General features: G+C 40.3%; 1 protein-coding gene across 1 annotated transcript in view; it reads right to left on the bottom strand.

The window, feature by feature from the left end:
• Positions 1 to 27951, bottom strand: part of CC2D2A (coiled-coil and C2 domain containing 2A) — a 134845-nt gene that overhangs the window by 57656 nt on the left and 49238 nt on the right. The window contains exons 9-17 of the mRNA XM_010358116.2: positions 27143 to 27305; positions 25989 to 26125; positions 25239 to 25370; positions 15009 to 15218; positions 13946 to 14052; positions 9848 to 9988; positions 6376 to 6532; positions 5317 to 5555; positions 2165 to 2342 (exon numbers count right to left, since the gene is read on the bottom strand). Of these exons, the coding sequence (XP_010356418.1) occupies positions 2165 to 2342; positions 5317 to 5555; positions 6376 to 6532; positions 9848 to 9988; positions 13946 to 14052; positions 15009 to 15218; positions 25239 to 25370; positions 25989 to 26125; positions 27143 to 27305 (1464 nt within the window). The remainder of the gene's footprint in view (positions 1 to 2164; positions 2343 to 5316; positions 5556 to 6375; positions 6533 to 9847; positions 9989 to 13945; positions 14053 to 15008; positions 15219 to 25238; positions 25371 to 25988; positions 26126 to 27142; positions 27306 to 27951) is intronic.

Consider the following 27951-nt stretch of genomic DNA (forward strand, 5'->3'; position numbering starts at 1 on the left):
ATTTTGCTTGAGTCTTGATGCTTGGCGCTTTGTAAATGAGGACCACCCTGCCCTCACCCACCCCCAGATCACAGATGAAAAGGTACAGGACAAAACTGCCACAGGCTCTGGAGAAATTCTAAGCCAAGGCGGTTGACCTTGGGTGTCCAGTGCCAGCCCTTTCAGGTTCTGCCTCCCATTTCTTGGCACCACCTCCTCTCTTTCCATGCAGTTCTGTGCTTCCTTCCCACTGTCAAAAGAACACATCCCAGCTGTTGCAAATGTCCTCTACAGATCGTAGAAGATTTTTAACTACTGAGGTCTAGGCAGGGCTTGATATTCAAAATACTGAACTATACACAGTATTGAACCCACCTCCTGGGTTCATTAGAATAGCGGCCCACCACAGCTTGGGAACAGGACCCTGGAAGCACTGGCCTTGGTCAGCCACCCCCTTTAATTGGTCAACTGTGGGAAGGGCCAGGGGATCTTTGAAGTGGGGCTTATGTGGCCAGGATGGCATCTGGGAAGGTCAGGGCAGCAGCTATTTATCAGTCAGTACAGAAGTATGTAAATATTTTATTAATTATACAGCCGTGATGGTACCTGCAGACTTTGTCAGTTATACTCACTAGGAATAGGTAGTGGCTGCCTGAAGTACTGTATTGAGAAGAGTTCTAAAATTATATTCAGGCTCAGTGGGAAAACACAACAAAAATAGCACCATCAATTATTGCTTTCTGGCAAGGGTGGTGGAGGGGAGTGAGACATTTCTGCCTGAGTGAAGGATGAGGATCTGTGATTTCTGCTTGGGTGGTGGTGGGGAAACAAGGGCATGCATGCCACAAAGTTGCAATCCTTGTTAACAAGCCTGTTAGGATTATAAGAGAGACCCGTTAGCATTGTGGGAGAAGAGTCACCGAAAGAACAAGCAAGACTGAAGACACTATAATGGGTTAAATAGCATCCTCCACATATTGATGTCCACCCAGAAACTCAGAATGTGAACCTAATTTGAAAATGGAGTCTTTGCAGATGTCATTAGTTAAGGATGAAGATAAGATCATATTAGATTAGGGTGGGCCCTAAATCCAATAAGAGTGTTCTTATGAGCGACAAAAGAGGACCCACAGAGAGAGAACAGAGAAGGCTATGTGAAGATGGAAGCAGAGATTGGAGTTATGCTAACACAAACCAAGGAACTCTAAGTGCCAGGAGGAGCTGGAAGAAGCAGGGAAAGATACTCCTCTAGAGCTTTTGGAGGGAATATGGCCCTACTGACACCTCGATTTCAGACTTCAGGCCTCCAGAACTGTGAACAAACACATTTCTGTTGTTTTGAAGCCACCAAGTTAGTGGCTCCTTGTTAAGGTTTAGTTTCCCCAGGAAACTAAAATAGACTCAAATAAATATGTTGCTAAAGGTGGGATTTAGGCTAGTGGGAAGATTTATTAATTTGGGGGGGGAATCCTAGCACCTGTATCTTTCGGACATTATAACCTCCCATGATTGTGGCGTAATTGATTTCTCTGTTATATGATGCTAGAGTCCCTGTAGAGGGTGATATTGAAATATGTCTTCAATGAATGAGCTGGAGATCTCCCTGTGCCCCACCCCCTTCAGCACCCCTCTCCCATCTCAAGGCAGACACTCCAGAGCACTGTGGCCAGAGTTATTCTGCCAGCATTTTCAGTAGGTGAGTTGGGGAACAGATCTCTTTCTTCTAAGACTTTAAGAACAGATGTGCCAAGGAAGAGGCTTGAGACTCTATCAAGACGTATGTATAACCCATGGATGATTTAAAATCATCTCACACCTGTAATGAACAAAAAATTATTGGGGCAGTAACTATAATAATATTAATTATTATTACTATTGTTTTGAAACAGAGTCACAGTCTGTCGCCCAGGCTAGAGTGCAGTGGCGTGATCTCAGCTCAATACAACCTACACCTCCTGGGTTCAAGAGATTCTCCTGCTTCAGCCTCCCGAGTAGCTGGGATTACAGGCGCCCGCCGCCACGCTTGGCTAATTTTTTTTTTGTATTTACAGTACAGATGTGGTTTTTGCCATGTTGGCCAGGCTGGTCTCGAACTCCTGGCCTCAAGTGATCTGCCCACCTTGGCCTCCCAAAGTACAGGCATGAGCCACAGTGCCTGGCCAGTGACTATAATTAAAATGTGTACCTGAAGTGTTAAACTCTGCGGCCAGTTGACTATTTGCAAATTGAAAATCTGCCCAAAGTGAACTCGGAAGTCTGCTCCTAGTGGCCGACTGACTGTCCTGGACACCTCCTTGTTGTTGAAGAGCACTTTTAAGTACACTGAGCGCTTCTTTACATCCTCCCTTCTCGAGACCTCCGCTCTGCAAAAGGAGACCATTCACAGTTGGAGTTAGTAATCATTCACTAAGATCACCAAAATATATGATAAATAAGAACTGAACAGAACAAGGCACACTGCAGGCAACTCTCCCAGTCATGTCAGCCCTCATTTAACCAGAGGAGCCACAGGTCTTGCAAAGTAACATGGAATTTATGGAGAAACCATTAACAGACACTGAAAAGGGCACAGAGGATTTAAGAACTAGAGTCCATTCATCGTTGTACTACAGTCTCCTCAGGTTTTTGAAGCAAGCTTTACATTTGTGTCCCAAAGTTTTAAGTTCACATATTCCTTGTTAACTGGAATAAATTTAAGACATAGGGGATAATAACGATTTATATTTAGGTGAGAAGTTTTATTCTAAAAATACAGCAGCATATTGTAGCAGTTAGATCAAGTTCACTTTTCCAAGATACCAAGTTTTTCTCAGCGTTTTCAGACAGTAAGTGAATGTTCAATGGATGCAGAGTATTAATACATGTTCCTTATTTTTAAAGATAATCTGACTCAGAAAGTTAAAAAAAAAAACAACCTGCTGGGCACGGTGGCTCACGCCTGTGATCCCAGCACTTTGGGAGGCCGTGGCAGGCGGACCACAGGGTCAGGAGATAGAGACCATCCTGGCTAACATGGTGAAACCCTGTCTCTACTAAAAATACAAAAAATTAGCCAGCTGTGGTGGCGGGCGCTTGTAGTCCCAGCTACTTGGGAGGCTGAGGCAGGAGAATGGCGTGAACATGGGAGGCGGAGCTTGCAGTGAGCTGAGGTCGTGCCACTGCACTCCAGCCTGGATGACAGAGCAAGACTCCGTCTCAAAAAAAAAAAAAAAAAAAAAAAAAACCAACCTCACATTGGTCTTTAATTTTATTGTACATACATGTACAGACGTCCACCAAAAAATGCCAGTTATTTGTTAAGTAAATAGCAATTCAAGCTAATTAAGGAAAGCAAAAGGTTAGGACATCAAAATTTGAAATAAGCTCAGGTTTTTTTGGGGGGTGGTAGTTTACTAAAAATTGTTCCATTGTGGTAAATATATATAACATAACATAATGTTTATCACCTCAACCGTTTTTAAGTGTATGTTTCAGTGGCATTATGTACAATTACTATGTTGTGTAACCATCACCACTATCCATCTTCAGAACTTTTTCATCATTCCAAACAGAAATTATCTACTCATTAAAGGGGGTGGTAGTTTTAACTGTTTACATGTCTATAATTTAGACTTATTCTAGATGAAATAGCTCAAATTACTCCAGCATTTTTTTAAATAAAGGATACTTCACAGCAAATTTGCAAGAAGTATCCAAGACACCCTAGACTTAGACTCCACTCATAAAAGATGACCAAATCAAGCCCAAATTTTCCTTTTAGAAAGCATGCTCTGTCATCACATATTTTGAACGTTCATGTCGAAATTATAGGGTATGGTACTTGTGCCTTGAAAACAGCTTACTTAGTGCAGGGGAATAGTTTATGTATAACGTCTTAATATGTGAAGTTGAGAGAACACATGAAAATGCACAAAAAGCTATAATTTAAAAATAAACATTAGAACATTAGCAGAAGTTTGAAACCAAGACTGTGAGAAGTCTTATAATGACATCCTAATTAACTCCCACATTTTAATGAACTCAGAGGCTGACTGACTTCATTTGAATTCTCATTTTTCATGTTGGGAGACTGAAGATTCCAGTGTACAATAGTCCCTGTCTTCACAATAGATCTTCTGTTTACTAGAGAATTAAGTCTGGGATTTTGTGGTATTGATGATTTTAATGGACTCCCTTTAATTAATGATGATATACCATAACATGCATCAGAATCACTTGGAGACCTTGTGAGAACAGTTTTCTGGGCCCCACCTCAGGGTTTCAGGTTCAATAAGTCTCAGGTAGAACTTGCGAGTTTGCATTTCTTTCTTTTTTAAAATTATTTTTAAAATTTCTGTTTAGTTTATTGCCTTTAAATAATTGTCTGGCTAGTTTTTATTAATCTTTCTTAAACACATTTATTTCAACGTGAGGTATTAAAAATGTTTGGGGTATTTATTTATTTATTCAATAGAGGCAAGGTCTCATTTTGTTCCCCAGGCTGGTCTCCAACTCCTGGCCTCAAGCGATCCTCCCACCTTGGCCTCTCAAAGTGCTGAAGTTATAGGCATGAGCCACCATGCCTGGCCTGAGTTTGTGTTTCTAACAAGTCCTCAGTGATGCTGATGCTGCTGATTCCAGGGCTATACTTTGAGAACCATGGCTATACAGCGAAGGAAAGAATAAATAGGAAATATAAAAATATTTTTATTATGTTATAATTTTAAAAAAGAAGATAAACTTATAAATGTATGTTTATGGATTTATTATATGTACAAATGTATATAAATCAAGTGATGTTTCTCAAGAATGACTAGACATGTATTTTTATCAAATCTGGAGGGTATGCTTCAGATGGTCTGACTTAAACACAAGCTATAGGGCATACCTACAATGTTTTGGGGGGTCTTCAAGGAGACAAGCTGATCCCTGGAGCAGCTGCAATCAAGGAAGGGGCAAGGAGAGGCATCCATGCCTCTGCCAGAAAGGTGGGACATGCTACCAGTGGACCGAAGACTCATTGAGGTTACAGATAAGGGACTCAAATCAGAAGCCACACAGCCAGCCACTGTGAAGAGCAGGCAGAGATTTGCAACTGGGATGCTTCTCCTACAGGAAGCTTTCCAGTGTGCTCCTGAGTGGCCAGTGCAGATGCATGAGGTAGGTGAATCAATGAAATCACCTAAAGTGGGCAAATGCCAGCAATTTCATGTGGTTCAACCTAATATTCATTCAGAGTTGATGATTCTCCTGATGCTAAAGTAGGTCAGTAAGTGTACACTCCCCATAGTGTGCATGTGCCCACATGAACATGTGTATCAGATGTCAGCCTCATTTATGGTCAGAGCATCCACTCACCTGGGGCACTGATCATTGGGTGTTACACTTCCCGCCAGGCTTAGCTCTGGAACCAGCGTGGGCTCCCAAGGCCTCCTCCTGCTCTGGGCTGCTCTCTCCCTCACCTCCTGCTCTATCACTGCCCGATTAGTGGGCTCCGGAGGGGTGGGCTTCACAAAGTCCTCCTCAGGGTGCGGCTCCTCAATCTCATCATCGGGATGATCTTCTGCTGCTTGTTTCCTTTTCTTCTTTTTGGCCCTCTGTTGGGTTTGAGGCAACATGACATCAAACAGGAATTTTGGAATTTCATTTAAGAGCACAGTCTTCAGAGCCAGATGGACCTGGATGCAAACCCCAGCCCCATTTCAATCAGATATGTGTAATCAGGCAGGTCACTAAGTCACCTGACCTCTCTGTGCCTCAGTTTTTTCATCTACAGAATGGAGCCCAGGAAATATCTCCCAGGGCTGTTGAAATGAGACTGTTGAAATGCCTAAAAAGCATTTATCATATAGCCTGGTCCCTAGAAAGAGCTTAAAAAATGGTAAGTATTCATGTGATCATTAATTTTGGTTTTCAAGGCTAAGGACACATCTTGAAATATTAAAATAAGGTGTGTAAGCACAATGAGCATTGCAGGTCCACCTGATCTATTATTTGTTGCCCTTGGACTCAGTTTTGTAGGGTCATGTCCATAAAGTTATATAATTTTCTGAAGGAAACTCCAAAGCATCAATCCCTACATTTAATGGAATAATGCATGTAAGATACTCAGCACAGTGCTGGACACAAGCATTAGTGATTTCTACACTATTTAAATAGTCACAGAGTGCTACCATAGCATTCTCTATGGACAAAGCTGGCTCTGGTATCAATTAGCTGGGTGGCTTTTTAAGCGAATGCATTAGCCAGTCAATTCATTCATCCTTTTATCCCTTAGCCAGGGGACAGGGGAAGAGACAGAGGGAGCCACAGGATACCCTAGTCTGCCAGTCTGGTTTCCCCACTCCTGTGCTGGAGGCTGTCCTCCCAGACCCTTCCTGGCCAGCCCTATTCCAGGCTGAGTGTTTGTTTACACACTTGCGCTTTCCTCCAGGCCTTCCACTGGTGTAACGATGTTCTGTACTCTTCCATCTTCTGTGCGTACTCCTCCGTATGCTCTTCTAACAGTTCACTTATTTCAGCTTGAATTTCTGCTTCATATGCTTCTTCATCTGCTTTCTGGTCAGCTTTTTCCCTTTAAAATAATTTGTAGTCCCTTGGTTATTTCTGGAAATTAAGAGAGCAATAATAACAGCAAATACTTATATTGGACTTGCCATGTGCCAGTTCCTCTTCTAAAAATATCACACATGTAAACTCACAATCCTGTGAGGCAGATATCCGCCTCTTATACATGAGGTGACAGAGGCTCATAGAAGTTAAGTAAGTTACCCAAGAACACACAGCTGGTGAGTGGAAGGGCTGAATATGAGCCCAACCCACTGAACACTAAGCAGCCATGCCTCTCTGCGTTAAATGATCTGTGTGGTGTGCTGACACGGGGCCTGTAAGTTCTCAACTGATAGTGGTGGAAATTTCATTAGTTATTTTATTACTTCTTCAAGTCTCTGAGGAACTGCTTCATTTTGTTGCTACTGAGTCCCTGAAACCACTTTTTAAAAATTTTAATTTTTTAAAATTATACTTTAAGTTCTAGGGTACATGTGCACAATGTGCAGGTTTGATACATAGGTATACATGTGCCATGCTGGTTTGCTGCACCCATCCACTCGTCATTTACATTAGGTATTTCTCTTAATGCTATCCCTCCCTCAGCCCCTCACCTGCCGACAGGCCCTGGTGTGTGATGTTCCGCGCCCTGTGTCCAAGTGTTCTCATTGTCCTGTTCCCACCTATGAGTGAGAACGTGTAGTGTTTGGTTTTCTGTCCTTGTGACAGTTTGCTGAGAACGATGGTGAAACCACTCTTTTGACTTTGGATGGAGGATTTGGGTTTTTCTCTGATGATTTTGTTTACACTCCACCAGGAGATCAGCCCCGTTCAAACCACTGTTTTCCACAGTGTGTTCTGTAGGACATTAGTTCTGTGAGATGTCCCATCAGGAAAAGATATTGTGTCCATATCAATGCTGGATTAAATAAGTGTGAAACGTTCCTTGCTGGTCATCTTTTCAGAGCCCTTAACATGTTGATGAACAGCATGGCTCTCCTGGTGGGCGGCGGCAAATGTGCGGTGACTGCATCCATCCCACCCAGCACTTTGGAGATGGTGCCGAATACTGACTGCACTATTTTCCCCAAAGCAGTTAAGCTTCGTAATCCATTTTACAAAAACCTAGACAAGTGCATAGAGCTGACAAATATTTGCTTATGGACACATGTTTCCTGGAGTTTAAGCAGTTTACAGTCCCCCAAGCACAAGCTCTTACAGCTCTCTAGGATGACTACCAAATAAATCACTTTGGATGCACAGTGGTACCCAAAATTTATAAACATCAGGGGGAATTTGGCCTCAAAATTATGTCCCATCTCTGATATACAGAAAACCGTTCACTTTTCTCATTGCTATTCAAAAGCATGAATAAACTTGAATATTCTGTGTGTGGCCGGGGGGCGGAAAAACTATGCTTTCTCATAAGGTGGCTAGATGAATCAAGAATGTGAGAAAAGGGTTTTGGAAGATAGCTACTTATCAGGGGAAGGAGTGTTATGACCTCATGGGTAAAATGCCTGTAATTTAGTTTACCCTATAAACTCAAAAAGAAGGAGGGGAGGGATGGAGGGAGAGTTAGCAGCAGGGATGATGGGAGGGAGGGAGAGAGAAAATAATCTGGCAAGGATTTCTGTACTGCTTCTGTGGGAGGCTCAGCCTAGGAGATAGAATTCGAAAGCACAAACACTGCAATTTCTAGGAGACAGCCATTATTTTGTGAGGTAGCATATTTGAATTTGTCAACCAATATTAACTGAGCAGATACTAAGTGGCAGGTGCTCTGGTAGGGACCAGATATACAATACCAATAGGGCCCCTGCTCTCAAAGATCACACAGTCTTATACTTGTCCTGAAAACTACCTTTTTTTTTCTCGATTTTGTAATTACAGCCAAAGAAAAATCACAATTTGCAGCTATCTTTGGCTGTACTATGGCTGTTTTCAAAGCAATATGTCAGATAACTGCCCAAATTTGTTACTATTTGTGTCAGTATATAGGCACAACACTTATCCAGGTGAAACAATCAGAAAGGGACCAACACCAGCAGCACAGATGCTCTTGCATTAACACATAGAACATGGTTGTGTTGTGATAAACTGTACTCTTAAGCATATATAAAAGTCTAGTGAATTAGGTAGCAGAAATATTATCAAAGCTTACTTTCTCCACACCACAAATGAAGGTCAATTCCAAATGAATTGAAGATGAAATGTGAAAGCTAAAACCATAAAGGTTATAGGAGACAATATCATAGAATATCTACATGACTCAGGGGAAGAATTTCTTAAGAAGCACACAAAAAGCACCAACAGTAAAAGAAAAAATGAATGTATTTTATCTTTTTAAAGTTAAGAATTTCTATCCATCAAAAAGCAACAAAAAGAGAGTAAAAAGACAACTAACGAGTAGGAGAGGATATCGGCAATACACACTACTAACAAATTCCCATGTTATATGTAGAATGCCTCCAAATTACCAAAAAAGATAACAAGGTAAATAATCCAGTCCAAAAAGTGATCAAAGCCTTGAACAGACACCTCACAAAAGTGGAAATCCAGATAGTCAGTGCATGTACAAAAAAATGCTCACCTTCATGAGTAGTCAGGAAAATATAAATTAAAACATGTCAGCAGGTCGGCAAAATGTTAGTTAACACCACCAAGTAATCGGCATGATATGGGTGATATGGACCTACGAGAACCCCTGTGAAGGCATGAATCAGCACAACTTCTGGAATACGTTTGGAATCAGCAATGTAAAGTTGAAATGAAATCTTGGGCACATGTACCCTAAAAGACAAGTACAAAAATGCCTACCCTACAGAAGTGGTTTCTGTAACAGTTGAAAAATGGAATAAACTCAAATGCCCATCAACGGAAATGGACAAGTTTGGCTATATTTGTATAATGAAGTATTATAAAGCAAATAAATCTAACTACAGCCATGTGCTGTTAAGTAGATGAATCTCACAAACACAGTACTGAAGAAAGGAAACATGTATGTATTCACTAAAGAATACACACAACATACTTTCAGGTATGTAGAAGTCAAATACAGGCAATATTAAACTGTATATTCTTAGGGATTGCACATAGTTGGCAAAACTATAAAGACAAGAAAACAATGATCACAAAAGTCCAGGTAGTTGTTATTTTGGGGATTGAGGAGGATGCTATATGGGAGGGGCTGCTCAGGTACGAAATGTTCTATTTCTTAATCTGGGAAGTGGTTATATGCATATTTATCTGTAATTACTTTTAAAACTGTATCCAAGTTTTATACATTTTTCTTGATGTGTGATATATCCCAATAAAATAATTTTTCAAAAAAGCCTACTTTCTCAAAACAAGTTTCAAGGGAGTATTTGTAAATCTCTGGAACTCTCGAAGGGATTTCATCTCTTTCCAAACTTTTATGATGGTCTTAAGCAATGTTCGATCTTTTTCTTGTTCAGCATCACGGAATTTTCTCGTTTGTCTGCAACATATAATAACACATGAGTATATATTAAAAAGTTAGGTGTGTTTGTTTGCAAAAGAAATTAATAATGCTACAGTGATTGTATATTCAATTTGATAGCTACCATATTTTGAAATAAGTACAGAAAACTAAATACAAATGCAAATGTAAAGACAATAGGATGTCAACCTGTTTTGAGAGGTTTACTTGATTTTGTTCTCTGTAGGCAGATCTGACTTTAATTAAGTACTGAAAAAATTTGTATTAAAAAACTATGCATCCTTCAACAAATAGTCACCTTTGAAGGTAAGAAAATAAAGGCAGTTCTCATGGACTAAATTATTGTAAACATAGCAAAGTACACTGCTGTCCTAGTTAGCAACAAATACATTTAAAATCTTTCTGTGTTAACACAAATCACAAGTTCCACACTGAGGAGATGAAGTATTGTTATTGCATGCCTTGGAGATTTTCAATATTCACTAGATTACCAATATTTTTGGTTTGATCTGAAGAGACATTATTTGAAAATTCTTTCCTCTTCATTTTATTTAATACCTTACTTTAAGTTCTCTTTATAAATGATAGCCATATTTAGATCCCAAATGCATTTTACTGCATAATGAGACAATTGTTAAATTTTTGAACAAGTGCCATGAGTCATTCCAGGGAATTTAGAAGTGTCTAAGAGACAGAAGATGTCTCTGTCCTCAGGGAGTTTATAGTTTAGCTCAGGGGACAGACACATATGTAAATGATATCAGTGTGAGGTTTGTCTAAGAAAGTATCATGAGAAACCAAGCATGTAGCATTTCACAAATTAGCACCTCATGACCTCCAGAAGGCAGGCCTAAGTCTGGAGGTTGTACGTGTGATGACTTAGTGGTACAGAGAAATAAGGGGGTCTAGGTTTCTAAGATCAACTGGTAGCTGTAGAAAAGGAAGATGGCAGAAAATGATAGTAGTTAGGTAGTCAAGATCTGGGACTCTGGGAAGCCCTTAGAAAAGCAAAAAAGCAACAAACTAGAATAAGAAACATTCTCTTTGAGGAGCAGTAAAACATTGTGGTTAAGGGTGCAGTTGTTGCAACCAGACTACCGAGGTTTGAATCTCAGCTCTACTATTTACTAGCTGGATTGGATAAGCTATTTCCCTTTGCTGGCTCACATCTGTAAAATGGGTATGGTAGGAGTTGACTGCACTGGGTTGTTGGGAGGAGTTAATGAGATAATCCGCATAATTGCTTAGAACCTTGCCCGATACCAAGCAAGAGGCCCACAAATGTTATCTGTCACCATCAAGGTGATCAGTTCGTCTCCTATGCCTTTAGCTGTTATCACCCCTGCTTCAGTTTTAAAAACCACAATATAAAATTATTTTACTAGTTACATGACACCTTCAGGCTTTCTGATATATTTTCTACTTTCTTTTTTAGTACCTAAAAATAACAGTTTCCCAGAAATGCTAAAAAGAGCTCTTAGCAAGAAAAATTTGCAACGAACTAAAGAAGCAGAAAATTACAAAATAATATTTAATTAAAATTTGTGACCAGAGCTGGGGAGGAAGAGGGAAAGGCAATTTTGATTAGGGAGTCGGCAACAGTTTTCTGAAACCTGATGTAGATGGAGTTTAGACCGTGCAGTGGACTCCTGCTCAGAGATGAAACTTTGGGAGCCACTGGCATCTGGATGATGTTTAAAGCCAAAAAGTGGATTCATTTCAGGAGAAAATGCAATTTTAAACAAGGTTAAAAAGAAAACAACATTAACACCTGAGACTCAGAACATGTATAAGCTGGACAGAGGAGAATGATGGTCAAAGAATGATGAGAAGGACAAATGGCTGGAGAGGGATGAGGACACCCAGGAGAGGGTGGTGTATGGAGATGCAGGATGTCCTGACAGGCAATGTGTGGGGATGGTGTCTGCGTTCAAGCACTGAGCAGGCCGAGACGTTCCATTCCACTTTCCTAGGTGGAGGTCCCCAGGGGCTGTGGCAAGATTTGCTTCAGAGGAAAGGTGGGCACAGGAATGAGACAGGATAGGTTGGAAATGGGAGAGAGTGGAGATAGTATGAATAGCAAATGTTTACCTGGTGTTTGGCCGTGAAAGGAAATATAGAGATAAAATGGTAGCTGGATGGGTACTTGGGGTCATAGAATTTTTATGTGTTCAAGACTGAGCACATCTGAGGGCAAAGACCCTACAGAGAGGTTAAGTAAAATGTTCCTATGTTGCATGACCATTCACATTTTCTTCCTTCTATATCCCGGTTCCCGTTCGGAGGACAAGGAATGTAGTCATGATGCCGCTATGGAAAATAAAATGGAAAATGCTTTATGGTGCTGGCCGGGGTTAACTGCAACCAGTGGAGGGCTCAGCAGATGCTTGAGGTGGGGAGTTCTTGGGGGTGGCTGATCAGATCCCAGGGGGCTTGAGGAAATGGATCCATGTGATGAAACATCCAGCAATAGATCATCTACTTAGAAATTGTTTTACCACCTAGTGAAAAGTCAGCAAAGGATGGAAATCTCTTTTACTGGGTCAGAAATGCTAAATCTCAAAGGCTTTCATCTCCAGGGGCACAGAATTATTGTAACAGGTCTGCTGTCCATGACTCTGCTGGGTATTGTCTCTAGATCTCACACACAGTTCTGGTGTTTTTCAAATAGTGACTAATAAATACAGTTCCATATAAAATCACATTTGCTTTCAGAATAGCTTTTTGTCACTTTTTTCTTAAAGTATGCCAAAACAAAAATTGTTCTCACAAGGAGATTGCAATATGTTTTCCTTTTAATATAAAAAATAATTTTTATTTAAAAATATACTCCATACTTTTGCAATTATAGGTTACAAACTTCACTAATTTCTACTTTGCTGGAAGAATTTCCAACTCATAGCTAGACTGTAAAAAGAAAAGTATACATTGAAATGCCTTCATTTATTATTTCCTGTTCTAAGGATTTGTTCTGTGGAAGTACTCATACAAATATAATATTTAGGAATTTTAATTACAGTAGAATTTAAATAATAAAAAACAGAATAGAAATGCAAATACATATCAGTTGAGAATTATGCAAACTACAATAAATCTACATAATGCCAGGCTTTAAACCATGATGTAAATCTACATGCACTGTGGCAGGAAAATGTCTAAGATGGATTGTATATAAAGAAACAAGTTGCATGATTCATGTTGATACCTGCAGATCTGATTCAGTCATTTTAACTGTGGTACAGAAATTCACTGTAAGCCTATACCAAGATGGGTTTACTCTGATACTGGGTTATTTCTAGTGGCTTCCTTTTTTTTTTGTCAAGATCTCACTCTTTCACCCAGGCTGGAGTGCAGTGGTGCCATCCTAGCTCACTGCAGCCTCAAACTCTTGGGCTCAAGTGATCCTCCTTCCTCAGCCTTCAAGTGGTTGGGACTACATGCATATACTACTATACTCAGCTAATATTTAAAATTTTTTTGTACAGGCTAGTCTCAAACTACTGGCTTCAAACTGTCCTCTCACCTTGGCCTCCCAAAGTGCTGGGATTACAGTCATGAGCCACCGTGCCCAGGCTGTCTTACTTTTGAATGATGCTGTGCATATCTTTGCACATGTCCCCATGTACATATGCACACATAGCTCCTTAAAGAACATCTTGTATCTGAATCAGAATTGCTGGGTCCAAACTGATGAGCCTCTTCAACACTTTATGAGTTAGGGCCAAGCTGCTCTCTAAAGTGGTAGCTGTAGCAGTTTTCCCTTACACCTGGGCAGAGTGACCATTTCCCTCATCCTCATTCACATTACTGGACTTCAAATACTGTGCTAATATGATAGATGTATTTCATTTTTTTATTTGGCATAATTTCACATGTATTCATTGCATTCAGAAAAAGTACCTGGAAAAATAAACTCTAACAAGTGCACATCTAACAGGGGGAAAAAAGTAGTTACACTTAACAAACTTTACTCACCGAATTTCAGATTTATACTCATTGATGGTTTTTTGGATGGTATCAAGGGACGAATGAGGTTTTTCTGGATCAATACCAGTCTGAACAGCATTTCTTAGAGCTTGGAGCTTAAAAAGATATGGATACAAGTTTTGAGTTACACTCTATTCCCTACTGCACTGCAAGTGGACCCAACCACTTATCCTGGGCAAAATGGTGCCAGCAGTCTGTGAATGGATGTTCAAGCATCCAGCTGTCTCCAGACTTTCACATAAATGAATTATGATGGAGAACTGTTTCATCTGTTCTTGAAGAAACTGGATTAGTAAAGAATAGTGTGTGTCCATCCTTGTTCCATAGCCCAGATAATCAAGCTGCTCATGAAAATATTATTTTTATGTGTGTATCTTAGAACCAAGTTTTCTTCCAAAGCTAGCAGTGGGTTTGCCTGGGTCCAGGACATACGATGATATTCTTGTGATACAAAGAAACTATAAAATTACAGACTCGTAAAATGAGATATTGTGAAGTTATCTCTTCTTTGGGCAGTAAGGTTTTAAAGTCAGGGCATGAGACTAAAATTGCCTATAGTCAAAATTACCCACAAAAATCCCATGGGATAGTGTCACACTGGGAATAAATCCAAATGCATAGCCATTCCTTTGACCATCAGTTGAAACAACTGACTTGTGTTTAAGTGCCATACTATGGGATAATAAATATAAAGATGAGAATGTTTCTAACGATAGATATTCTCAAGCCACCAATGGTTTCAAGTTCTGAGCTCACGTAAGCAAGTAATAACCACATATCTTCCACCTAACACCCACTTCTGGTGGGTGCTGTAGTGTTTACAGAAAGCCTTCTGTTTAGGGCAAGTGTGTGCCAATAAATTTGCACACATTACATATATACCAACTCTGTTTTTCCCTTTGTCTCTAGCTGGATAATGCATCACACATCCTAGACAGAGAAAACATGTGAAAGAGGGGCATGAACATTTTGCTGTTAGAAATTTTCATTGTTTGGGCTCATTGGAAGAACCAACTCCATTGACCATCATTATGGAAGAAATCACATGTACCTTATCAGTAAGAAATTTTGCCTTGTTTCTCTGGTGTCTTGCAAGGTACTGGTCATGTAACTGGGCCAGCTTGGCTGCCAAAACATGCTCTCGGCTAAAACAGGGATGATGAGTGAAGATTAACCCCGAAATATCAATGTCCAGTTGGAAATTTCCAGGAGGGTCTCCAGATCTGATCATATGCTGACTACTGTGAACATACTTTACTGCCTGCCAAGGAGAAAAGAGTGTAGACAGAACACAGTTAAAGCACTTACTAGATAATGATTCTCTAATCCACAATGGGAAAACAGTTAGATGCAAAATACCTTCTATCCTGGACAAGTCAGGTGAAAAATGCTTGATTACCTATTTTCAGGTTTTAGACGCCAGCTCTTTTTTGAATAGTTGAACAGCAAAATGAAAGACTGGGAGTTAGAAAAGAAACCATTTCAATCTTGCTTTCTTAAGTCTTTTAGGTTTTATTACTCGCCCAAGTTGTAGTTCTAATCCTTTTCATGCGGACTATCTTGTTTCTTGGAATCTTGGGTTTTGTAGCTGGTGACCTTGAAATTCTTTGAACGGGAGGAGCATAGATTCTAGTTCAAATCGATCATTATTTGGATCCTGGGCATACCCCATGTATTTACATTTTAAAACATGTGGAGAAGGCTTCATTTTGTAGACAGCAGCAAGAGATATTTACCTAACTGGCATCATGCTCTACTCAGTCTTCATGGGGAGGAGAGATATTGGTTTGCAAAATAAGAGTGGGGGCTGTGTAGCTGAGCCAAGCAATGTAGAAAACAAAACAGAAGTATCCAACAGGAATTTCTTGGATCATTTGCTATATAATGTATCAGATACATCTCTTTGCTTTTCTTCCATAAAATCTTCAAGATATTTACTTTGATTACTACAGCTACTGTGGGTGGGAGCTCAAGGGTGGAGAGGAGACATCTTGGATTTTGTGGCTTTATTTTTTTCTTATTATAAAGACTGACTACAGTAAGGATACGGTGGTTGAGACATCACTTGATCCTCCTTTTTGCAGAGATGAGCTATTTATCTAGAAAATGATAATGTGGCATAAGTAAATTATTTATAAATCATGAGCTTAAAGGAAAATTGTAAAAATTCTGATCAGAATAGAAGCTTTTATCTTCCCTAAATTATGGGTAACATGTTCAGCAACTCTTCATTTAATTATTTTGCATGGTGTTATGTTAAGATGCTAGATCTGGGCTATGAGACTTGGATTCTAGGCCTGGCTCTACCTTGAACTTGCTCTGAGACCTCGGGCAAGTCACTATACATCTCTGGGCCTCTAATTTTTCATATGTAGAAATAGGAGGCTAAGGAAAAAGATTAAATTAGCATTTTGTAGATCACTAGGTATCATATCAGGCATTTCACATGCATCATCTCATTTACTCAACAAAGATTAATGGATGTGTACAGTGTGGTAGAGCCTGTCTTCAAGCAGCAATCAATTTAGAAGGGAAAACAGCCCTAGGATCTAAAAGCATGAAGTCTGGGATGTGCAGAGGGAGGTAGGGAAGCCCAGCCCAGAAGAGGGGATTCCAGCATTAAAATCTTATGTTTATAAGATTTGAACAAATTGTTTTATTTTAAAAAGGCCCTTGTAAAACTGGAATGTGTTTACCAATATTTTAGGCTGAAATCAGGATGAATTAACTATACTGCAGTACTTTCTGGAATATGCTGTATTTCCCAAATCTGCATTAGCCCACATTACAATAATTGCTGGTGGTCTCTGCTTTTTGCTTAGCCCAACCAAGTGAAAAATCTTCCAGGACTCGTTGCAGCCACTGGGCTAGACTGCTCAAAAGACCACAACTCCCATACTATTAGAGAGAAAGACCTCTAGTTCCTTGTCTCTTTGTTGTATCTGTTCCCTTTCTTATATATTGAGAACTATTATGAACGCAGTAGCAACAATTTCTTTCAAGAATCTTCACTTGAATTTATAGGAGGAAAAACCACTGGGACACGGATCAGCTTCCACTGGTCTTTTGCATCTTATGAAAGCCCTGAGTGGCCTTTAAGAGATCAGATCTGGTCATTAAAATACCTACACTTCAGATTGCAACAATGGACGGCCACTTTTTTTTTTTTCTCTTTCATTAAGGTAAAAGTATTCAATTATAAACTGCATTAATATTAGAAGCTTTTAATCTCCATGTGACCACTCTTTTATAATCCAGATTACCTGGATTAATGAAAATTTTCCACCTCACAAATATGTGTACAACTAGACTTCAAACCACAGACATAATGGAAAATTCTTCTCTAATTGCTTTGCAGCTGCTCATTCTTGCCTTGCCTTGCCTCTTACCTATGGGGTTCCAGAGTTATGAGATCACTCAGGGTGTGGCTCTCATACGCTTCTTGGTATGAGTAAGTAACATGGGTAGAGTGGTTCTATTTACTTGTAATGTAACTTAAGTCACCTGTACTTTGCACCTCCTGTCACAAATCTGCGTTAGCCTAAGTTCCAAAACCTGCTAGTGGTCTCGGCCTTAGGCTCAGCTCAACCAAGTATAATGGTGTTTCAGGACACTTAGTAGTCATTGGGCTAACCAGATCAAAAGACCCCAACTCTCTTCCTATTAGGGAGAAAGACACCTAGTTCCTTGTCCTTTTTTTTGTTGTTGTTGCATCTGTTTTCCTTTCTTATTTATTGACAACTATCATAAACACAATAGCAACAATTACTCCCAAGGAGGGATAATATTTAGAGTATATTTTAACTTTAAAATTCATTTGATTTTTCAGTCTTCAACTGAAAACTGAAACTCTAAGAGTTGATGAGTATGGATTATCTATTGATGTTCTCAGCATGTGCAGAGATGCATACCAAAGGAGAAAAAAAATTAAAAATTGTACAGAAGACCAGGTGCAGTGGCTCACGCCTGTAATCTCAGCCCTTTGGGAGGCCAAGGCGGTGGTTCACGAGGTCAGGAGTTCAAGACCAGCCTGGCCAAGATGGTGAAACCCCGTCTCTACTAAAAATACTAAAGTTAGCTGGATGTGGTGGCAGATGCCTGTAATCCCAGCTACTCGGGAGACTGAGGCAGAGAATTGCTTGAACCCAGGAGGCAGAGGCTGCAGTGAGCTGAGATTGCACCACTGTGCTCCAGCCTGGGCAACAGAGCGAGGCTCTGTCTCAAAACAACAACAACAAAAATGTACAGAAAATTAATAATCCTTGGTAAGTTTACAATGCAAGTTTCTACATTTGCCCTGAGAAAATAACAGCAACAAAGTCGGGGTCCACCTCAGAGCCTGCAGTAGATTCTAGAATTATTATTCTGGTCTTCCCTGGGAAGCCTTCTCATTTCCCATCTTCTGGAAATATGCCATGTTTCCTGGACATGAGGTTAGTGCATAATGATCCACTTGCCACTGACTAGAGTTTATTTTTTGGTATTGATAATGTGAACCGTGGGGAGAAATATGATTCTTTCCTTCTGGAGTTGTTAAGCTTAGGCTATCAAAGGACACATCCCCTAATATGTAGAGACTTCTGTCCTACCTGCAATTGCAGAGAATGAGGCCCACCAGTATTCAAGATGAACCAGAGAAAAGAGAGGTGGAAGAGAGGCCTACTGGCATCACATCCCTGGTCCTGGCCCCTGAGATCTTGTTTCCTAAAGGTCCTCCTTCATTTTATGATTTATTCCCAGATCCTTTCCAGTTTTTTGAGCCACTAAGTTCCCTCTTTGCTTAAGCTAGTTTGCAATGGGTTTCTGTCATGTGCAACCAAGAGAATCCTGTGTCGTGCAGTGCTTAGAATGCAGGAGATTAACAATGCTTTGGTGAAAAGCTGGTGAGAATAATGATGGGAAAGTGACACTTCTATCTAGTGGTACCTCTGCAGGAGCTTTGAATCATGACACAGTCCTCCAATGGGTATGCAGTTCTGAGAAAGGGGGGCTCCTACACGTTGCAGGGGCTTTAACACTTGTTTCCATTTCTGTCTTTCCAGCCAAGGCACAAAGTCTCTCTATGGCCAAGCTAAGGTTGCTCCCTCTGTATTCCCAGAATTTAGTACAGCTAAGAATATAGTAGACTTTTAGTTAGAGATGGAAGTAATAAAAAGGGAAGGAAGGAAGGAAGGACAAAGGAAGGAGAGAAAGAAGAGGGATGTTTGTACTGCTTTTCAACAACTTTTGTTTTTTTTGAGATGGAGTTTTGCTCTTATCACCCAGGCTGGAGTGCGAAGGCAGGGTCTCTGCTCACTGCAACCTTTGCCTTCCAGGTTCAAGCAATCTCCTGCCTCAGGCTTCTGAGTAGCTGAGATTACACCCACCCACCACCCCCGCCTAATTTTTGTATTTTTAGTACAGACGGAGTTTCACCATGTTGGCCAGGCTGGTCTTGAACTCCTGATCTCAGGTGATCTGCCCACCTCGGCCTCCCAAAGTGCTGGGATTACAGGTGTGAGCCACTGCGCCAGGCCTGCTTTTCAACAACTTTAACCCTACTTTGCTATCGTGATTAGGCAAACTGTATTTTATATTGTTTATGTTTTACCTGCAATGTCCTATCTAGCATTTTAATTTTTTACTTTTGCACTAATTACTTCTTAAGATGTGTTAAATTGTGTTCTTTCTTATTTGATGATGACAGCTAATTCCTTTTTGCATTTTTCTATCTTTAATTGTCTCATCTCAATTTAAGAACATCCTAATATTGAGACAATATTAGGAACAGAGTATTTCACTTTTAAAAACTACTTGTTTCCCCCTCTGTAATTAAAAAAAAAGTTCAAAAAAGCAGGGCTGAATACCAACTCCCTTCTAAATAAAACTCTTAAATTCTCTAATGGGAGGGTGCACAATCCATCATTTGAGTCAATAGCGTAGTATTCCTAACCAAAGAACAACTGGGCTTGACTCAAACGGGTGATCAGTGCTGGTTGATCCTGCTGGGTGAAGTTAGCATCAGACCCAAGCGCTCTGAGGCATAAATTCATCAAGGCTCTATTAAGGGCCCAAGGAAATGCCGACTTTTATTTTCTTAACATTTTTCCTTCTATGTATGTATGTATGCATGTATTTTTTAGAGACAAGGTCTCACTCTGTCAACCAAGCTGGAGTGCAGTGGTGTGATAATAGCTCACTACAACCTTGCACTCCTGGGCTCAAGTGATCCTCCTGCTTGAGCGTCTTGAGTAGCTGGGACCACCGGCCTGTGCCACCACGTCTGGCTACCTTTTTATTTTTTGTAGAGGTAGGGGGTCTCACTATGTTGTTCAGGCTGTTCTCAAATTCGTGGCCTCAAGCAATCCTCCCATGTTAGCCTCGCAAGGCTTTGGGATTACAAGTGTGAGCCCCTGCTCCTTGCTGTAATTGCCAACTTTTGATTTGGCACTCTGACTTGGTTTTCCATTATGTGGATGCCAGGACTAAACCAGAACCTAAGAAAAGCTAGTATTTTGCAGGAGAGACAGCTGAATCAGAGAGAGGCATAGAAAAAAGGAATTTCTTTTAATACACGCAGCAAAGTCATTTTAATGACATTCAATTTGCACTTTTATTGAGGCATTTCTATGTGACAGGCACACTGCTAAGTACGAGTTAAGAAGAAGACTATAACTCAGTTCTTGTCCCTAAGTCACGTTCAGCATAGCCAGAGAGGGAGAAAGAAAATGGATTAACAGTACAAGAGCAAAACAATCTTTGCCTGCCGACCTATTTCTTTGCTCTTGCATCATGCCGGAAACTCCTAGGTGGAAGATCTGTTTGGAAGTAAGACTGAAAATAGAGGCTGTAGGCATTTAATTATTTAATATTTTTTTCTTAAAGGCAAGCCTATTTCATGGAATAATGGAAAAACTGTTTTTGGCAAGAGACAGTCTGAATAAATGAAGGAAAAGGTTAAAGTAAACATGTTTTTTTTAAAAAAACAGTAAAAATGTTAATTGTGAAAGAAAAGCACTGTGTTTTGAATAATTGGAAGGTTATATAATTACATTTTTAAAAAAGACTGAGGTATACAACTCAACAATAAACTTAGTAGGTGACCTGTTATGGAATAACAGATAGATATAATATCTCCTCCATTTAAGTTAATCCCCTTTGCTTCTTTCTTGTGCAGTCTAAGACTTTCTTCATGTTTTGTTGTGTTCAAAGCATAGCCCTCCAATAAATGCCCTTGGAAGATGTCAGCCCCTTTGGACTTCTTCCTTCTGTAACTTCCTTTGCTCTGTGATGCTTTATGACAAGCCCCTTTCAGTAGAACTCTTCTTTCTTGATTTTCCTATTTCTGCTCGTATGATAGGAAGATTTTGCTTCTCAAAAGTATTGAAAGGAAACCCTCTGTCCTTCTCTACCCGCCCTTCCAGCCCTACTGGCTACTTCCCAAGAGAGAAGGAAGGACATGTCTGACTGGACAGTCAGCTGGAACCCAAGATCCTTAGTCCAGGTTACCTGCAAAGCTAAGCAGTGGCCCCTGGCTGTCCTGTCTTAGCTGTCTACAAGGAGAGGTTGTTCACTGGCCTGCATGGTCTGCTTGGCACTCCACCTGGTAAATACACCAGAGCCGCTCAGCTTGTGTCTACATGGGGAACAAAATTCGTGAGAAATGGAACAGGAAACCATCTGGTCTCCGGTTCAAGTGGCATTCTGCCATCTGGTTTTACCCTTAGTGCGAGGGATATCTGGATCCCTCTCTGACTCCAGTGTATTTCCAAGTTGGTTTAGAATTTCAAAAGGAGACAGATGAGATCCATTGGATCCCTCATGCCCTACCCTCCATATTAATTACTCTTCTGTTTTCTAACTTTAACCCATAATTCAGTGTTCATCATATCTGTGTTTAATGGAATGGATGGGTGGATGATGATACAGACTGGTGGATTATTCAGTAAATGCATAAGTTGATATTGTTTTGATCACTAATTATATCATGTATTTTTGTCATGTAACCAAATAGATGATAAATTCCTCATGGACTGGAACTTATCTTTACCCTTGTTTTGTAAATCTGCTTCCAGGATCACATTTCTGTACAAAGCAGCCATCCACTGATACTTGTCTGTAATAATATTTTGTAGAAATTTATAATTTTCAAAAAGGTCATACTCATATATCATCTCAGTACTCATGATGACCCCATGAGGGAGAGAAAATGATTATTATTCCTATTTTTCAGTTAAGGAAAAATATCCAGAGGGGTAAAGGAACTTGCCCAAAGCTGCAAGCTAATTAGTTAGTAGGACAGCAGGACTGTACTCAGTCTGTGTCTGGGCCTATGTTTTCTCTGTTCATCATTCCTCTTTATAGACAAAAATGGTGATTGTTATACCCACCCCATTCTGTTTCACGTGATCAGTGCTGAATGTTACAAATTTAAAATTACACAGGTTTCTGAAGGAGGCAGTCCCAGTGATATGGTTTGGCTGTGTCCCCACCCAAAACTCATCTTGAATTGTAACTCCCACAATTCCCTCATGTCATGAGAGGAATTGGGTGGGAGGTGATTTAATTATGGGGGTGGGTCTTTCCTGTGCTGTTCTTGTGATGGTGAATGAGTCTTATGAGATCTGATTGTTCTAAAAATGGGAGTTTCCCTGCACAAGCTTTCTCTTTGCCTGCTGCCATCCATGTAAGATGTGACTTGCTCCTCCTTGTCTTCCACCATGATTGTGAGGCCTCCCCAGCCATGTGGAACTGTAAGTCCATTAAACCCCTTTCTTTTGCAAATTGCCCAGGTTCAGGTATGTCTTTATCAGCAGCATGAAAATGGACTAATACAATAAATTGGTACAAGAAGTGGGGTACTACTGAAAATATACCCAAAAATGTGGAAGCAACTTTGGAATTGGTAACAGACAGAGGCTGGAACAGTTTGGAGGGGTCAGAAGAAGACAGGAAAATGCAGGAAAGTTTGGAACTCCCTAGAGACTTGTTGATTGACTTTGACCAAAATGCTGATAATGATATGGACAATGAAATCTAGGCTGAGGTGGTCTCACATGGAGATGAGGAACTTGTTGGGAACTGGAGCAAAGGTGACTTGTTATATGTTAGCAAAGAGACTGGTGTCACTTTGCCTCTGCCCTAGAGATTTGTGGAACTTTGAACTTGAGAGAGATGATTTAGGGTATCTGGCAGAAGACATTTCTAAGCAGCAAAGCATTCAAGAGGTGACTTGGGTGCTGTTAAAGGCATTCAGTTTTATAAGGGAAACAGAGTATAAAAGTTCAGAAAATTTGCAGCCTGACAATGTAATAGAAAAGAAAATCCCATTTTCTGAGGAGAAATTCAAACCAGCTATAGAAATTTGCATAAGTAATACGGAGCTGAATGTTAATCACCAAGACAATGGGGAAAATGTCTCTGGGGCATGTCAGAGGTCTTCACAGCATCCCCTCCCATCACAGGCCTGAAGGCCTAGGAAGAAAAAAATGTTTTCTTAGACCAGGCCCAGGGTCCCCATTCTGTATGCAGTCTAGGGACTTGATGCCCGGTGTCCCAGCTGTTCCAGCCATGACTAAAAGGAGCCAAGGTACAACTCGGGCCATGGCTTTGGAGGGTGCAAGCCCAAGCCTTGGCAGCTTCCACATGGTGTTGAGCCTGCGAGTACACAGAAGTCAAGAACTGAGGTTTGAGAACGTCTGCCTAGATTTCAGAGGATGTAGGGAAATGCCTGGATGCCCAGGCAGAAGTTTGCTGCAGGGGCAGGGCTCTCATGGAGAACCTCTGCTAGGGCAGTGCAGAAGGGAAATGTGGGGTTGGAGCCCCCACACAGAATTCCTACTGGGGCACTGCCTAGTGGAGATATGAGAAGAGGGACACTGTCTTCCAGACTCCAGAACGGTAGACCCACTGACAGCTCGCACTGTGTACCTGGAAAAGCTGCAGACACTCGACACCAGCTCATGAAAGCAGCCAGGAGGGAGGCTGTACCCTGCAAAGCCACAGGGGTGAAGCTGCCCAAGACCATGGGAACCTACCTCTTGCATCAGCATGACCCGAATGCGAGACATATTTACCCAATGCCTGTACCTCCATTGTATTTAGGAAGTAACTAATTTGCCTTTGATTTTACAGACTCTTAGGCAGAAGGGACTTGCCTTGTCTCAGATGAGATGTTAGACTGTAGACTTTTAAGTTGATGCTGAAATGAGTTAAGACTTTGGGGGACTTGCTGGGAAGGCAATGACTGGTTTTGAAATGTGAGGACAGATTTGGGAGAGGCCAGGGGTGAAATGATATGGTTTGGCTGTGTTCCTACCCAAATCTCATCTTGAATTGTAACTCCCACAATTCCCAGGTTTCGTGGGAGGAAGTGGGTGGGAGGTGATTGAATTATGGTGGCGGATCTTTCCTGCACTATTCTCATGATAGTGAATGAGTTTCACAAGATCTGATGGTTTTATATATGGGAGTTTCCCTGCACAAGCTCTCTTTTTGCCTGCCACCATCCACATAAGACGTGACTTGCCCCTCCTTGCCTTTTGCCATGATTGTGAGGTCTCCCCAGCCATGTGGAACTGTAAGTCCATTAAACCTCTTTCTTTTGTAAATTGCCCAGTCTTGGGTAGGTCTTTATCAGCAGCATGATAACAGATTAATACACCCAGGAAAGCAAGAGCAATGTAATTAAATATGAGGGCAGGCAACTGTAATGATAGCCAGCAGTTACTAAGCTCTGTTTTAGGCACTTACGTGGATTACCTCATTCAATTTACACAGCAAGCCTAGGAGGCAGACACTGCTATCGTGCCTACATTACAGATGAAGACATTGAGGCATGAGAGACTAACGGCCAAGTTCACCCAGTGAATGGTAGAGCAAGGGCTGGAATTAGGCAGTTGGTTACCAGACTTAGGAAAATACGATATAAAGGATTTGCAAGGATAGAAAATCTCTAGTTATATAATAAAGAGACAACAAATGGGAAGTGGTCCTGCAGCAAATGTGAGATGACAAGAGAAAAGAGAGGGCAAAAGAAGGAAAATAAGGGTAGTTAACCAGGATGTGTGAAAAAAGATGCAAACTCAGTCATTCCTAGCTAGGAAACACGCTCCTTGTTTAAGAAGGGATTCATTGAGTATAATTAGACTTACTCTTATGTAATATGCCTGATGTTTGTTCTTTATGTGTAAGGTAGTGAATTATTTTAAAAAATTAAAGTGGAATGTTATAAACATAGCTATTCAAAAAGCAAAGCACTTTCAATTTCATGTAATAAAAGTGGAGAGAGGGGAGTGTCTACCTTTTTATACAGTGTTTCAAGCTCTGCCTTAATGCTCTGCTCCTGTGTTAGTACTGGCCGCCTTGAAGGAAATGGCTTGATGGGGTTTGGCAGAGCTAGGATCCTACCGTCATCTCCAAACCATCTTCTTTCCTGTAGGTGAAGCAGAGGGAATGACAACATTTTCTTCTAATTGAACAGAAAATGGTTTACAACACAAACAACGTTTCTTGAAAATTCTGTGTCAACATATATATTTCATGTACCTCCTCCCCCAACAGAACTGTAAAAGTCTGTTTCCATTAGAAATCAAGTCTTCACTAACACCTCTCACAACTGATTTAAAATATACACCCTGGCTCCCTAAATAGTATTTTAAAGAACTTAAATGAATGCTTAAGAAAAATTTATTTTCTATTCATTAAACATTTAAGAAAAAAAAAAACACAGGATAAAAATTCAAAATTGAGACTATTCTACCTATGGATAATTTAAAATTCTGTCAAGTACGAAAAGGTTGCCAGCATCAGGTTTAGCAGGAAAAACACAGATTCAGCTAGCAAAGATGGATTTTGAGCAGTTGAGAAGTTATATTATTTGAGGATCAATAAATGTACTGAGAGAGAAAGTTAAAAAAAAAATTGAACCACTTTCTGTGGATAACCTCAAGAGGAAATGAGTACAGTGGATGCAATGACTGCCCTGTTAGGAAAATAAAAGCTATGTCTAGTGCACCCAGACCACACTTGGGAGCAGAATGTGCACACTTACGGGATCCTGCATCAGCAATCTGTTCTCCATGATGTTCTGATTGGTGCGTGCCACCTCTGGTCTTACCCCAGTGTAAAGGCCTTCATCTTCCAGGAACCTGGGCTGTACATTCTCAGGAAGCTTTTTATATGTAGGGACTAGATAGTTTATAAATAAATAAAACATTAGGGCCAATCTAAATATCTCAAACTGCAATTTGGTGAATTAATCACTGGAGATTTCATTTACATTCTTAGAAAATGCAAATTTTCCAAATTAATTTTTAAAAGCAGAACCAAGGGAAAGATGAATGTGCTCACTTATAGGAGTATGTTGTAAAATCAGGTATTTAAAGAAAATACCTAAATAATTTAATATGTAACTCATCAGTGTGGCATACTGAGAAGAAGGTAGTATTCAAATCATAGGACGAGGGACAAGTTTTAGCTTTATTACTTTTCAGCTGGGTGAATTGGGGCCAGGTACTTCTTTGAACTCTCTCCTCCTGTACAAAAGAGATAATAATCTACTTAACTGGGCTTCTGGGAGAATTAAATGAGGTGAAGTATGAGGACGTGCTTTGTAAATGAACAAGTTGATTTGAGTGAACGTGATCATTACCTCATTTATTCATTCACTGCTTTATTCATTCATAGAACACATCTTTACTGAGAGCCTCCTTGTGCCAGGCACAGATGAGACTCTGGGAATCCAGGCCAGTCCCCTGCTGCCTTGGAGCTTGGATCGTAGTGGGAGTGACAGGCAGCAACAGGAAGCAAAGGTCTCTACAAGATCACGCCATAGAGTAGTAAGAAAATACACAGGGGATGGTGATTTAGAGAAGGGTGGGGATAAACTTAAGATGAAAGAAAGGCTGTTCTCATAAACTCTCAGCCCCTGTAACTGATCACTGATTTGATAAAAGGGTTCCCACAGTACTTTGGTGTATCTTCCATTAGTCTATCAATAAGTGTTTGTTGAATGGATATTTTTCCATGTTCTGTGTTTTTTGTTGTTGTTCTTGTTTGTTTGTTTGAAGATATTTCTTGATTGTTAAATCAGATTAGAAACTGGAATCAGATCTGGAGATGAGGCATCCTTATGCACTAGCCATATTTCATTACAAGGTAAGTGACGATTTCTAAACTGAACAAGAAAATAAAAAGAGCAAGTACCTGTCTGCCTACTGGGTATGAAGAGCATTTCTGTTTCCATCTGCAGCCGATCATGAATGCTTTCATAATCTGCAGGTCTGACTGCTACAAAATCGTCAGCCATGTGATCTAAGCCCAATAGGAAGTCCTCGGCATCGTCACCATTAAGCAGTTCTTCCTCATCCTGCATAATGTTAAAAAGTAACAAGAAAAAATCATGCTAAGATTCTTAGTTAAAAAATAATTAACAATACCAAACTCATGAAACTTAACATTTCCTACAACTTTATCTTTTCCTTTTTAAAAAAAATAAAAGCATAGAACTATATAATCTTTCATATTTAACAAGTGGGTTTTAAAAAAATTGTTTCACACTATTCTACACACCTGGAAGATGTCAAAATCAGAGATGGCTGTTTCAGAAGAGAAGTGGTAAGCAAAACAATCAAAATCCCAACAAATCTGGCCTCCTTTGAGGGTGCTTACTTTTGGCCATTTATGTAAAGAATTGGGCTCATAATTTATGTAGCAGTTTAACCTTCCACCTGGCACTAAACCAAGGGAAAAGGCACCAAGTGTATAGATGCACAGACTACACACCCTGTTCAGACTGCCTGGGTTTAAATCCCAGCTTCACCATATACTGTCTGAGGACCTTGAAACTGCTTATTTAACCATCTGATCCTCAGTTTCCTCACTTACAAGATGGTTATAGTAATAGAGTTTACCTCTAAGCACTTTGTGGGGATAAAATTAAATGATGCACTTAAAAATTCAAAGCAAAGAGGCTATAATCACAAATGTTAGCTGACATATATTGATTTTGTTTG

Source organism: Rhinopithecus roxellana, chromosome 2, assembly GCF_007565055.1.
Source record: "Rhinopithecus roxellana isolate Shanxi Qingling chromosome 2, ASM756505v1, whole genome shotgun sequence".
Classification (NCBI taxonomy): Eukaryota; Metazoa; Chordata; class Mammalia; order Primates; family Cercopithecidae; genus Rhinopithecus; species Rhinopithecus roxellana.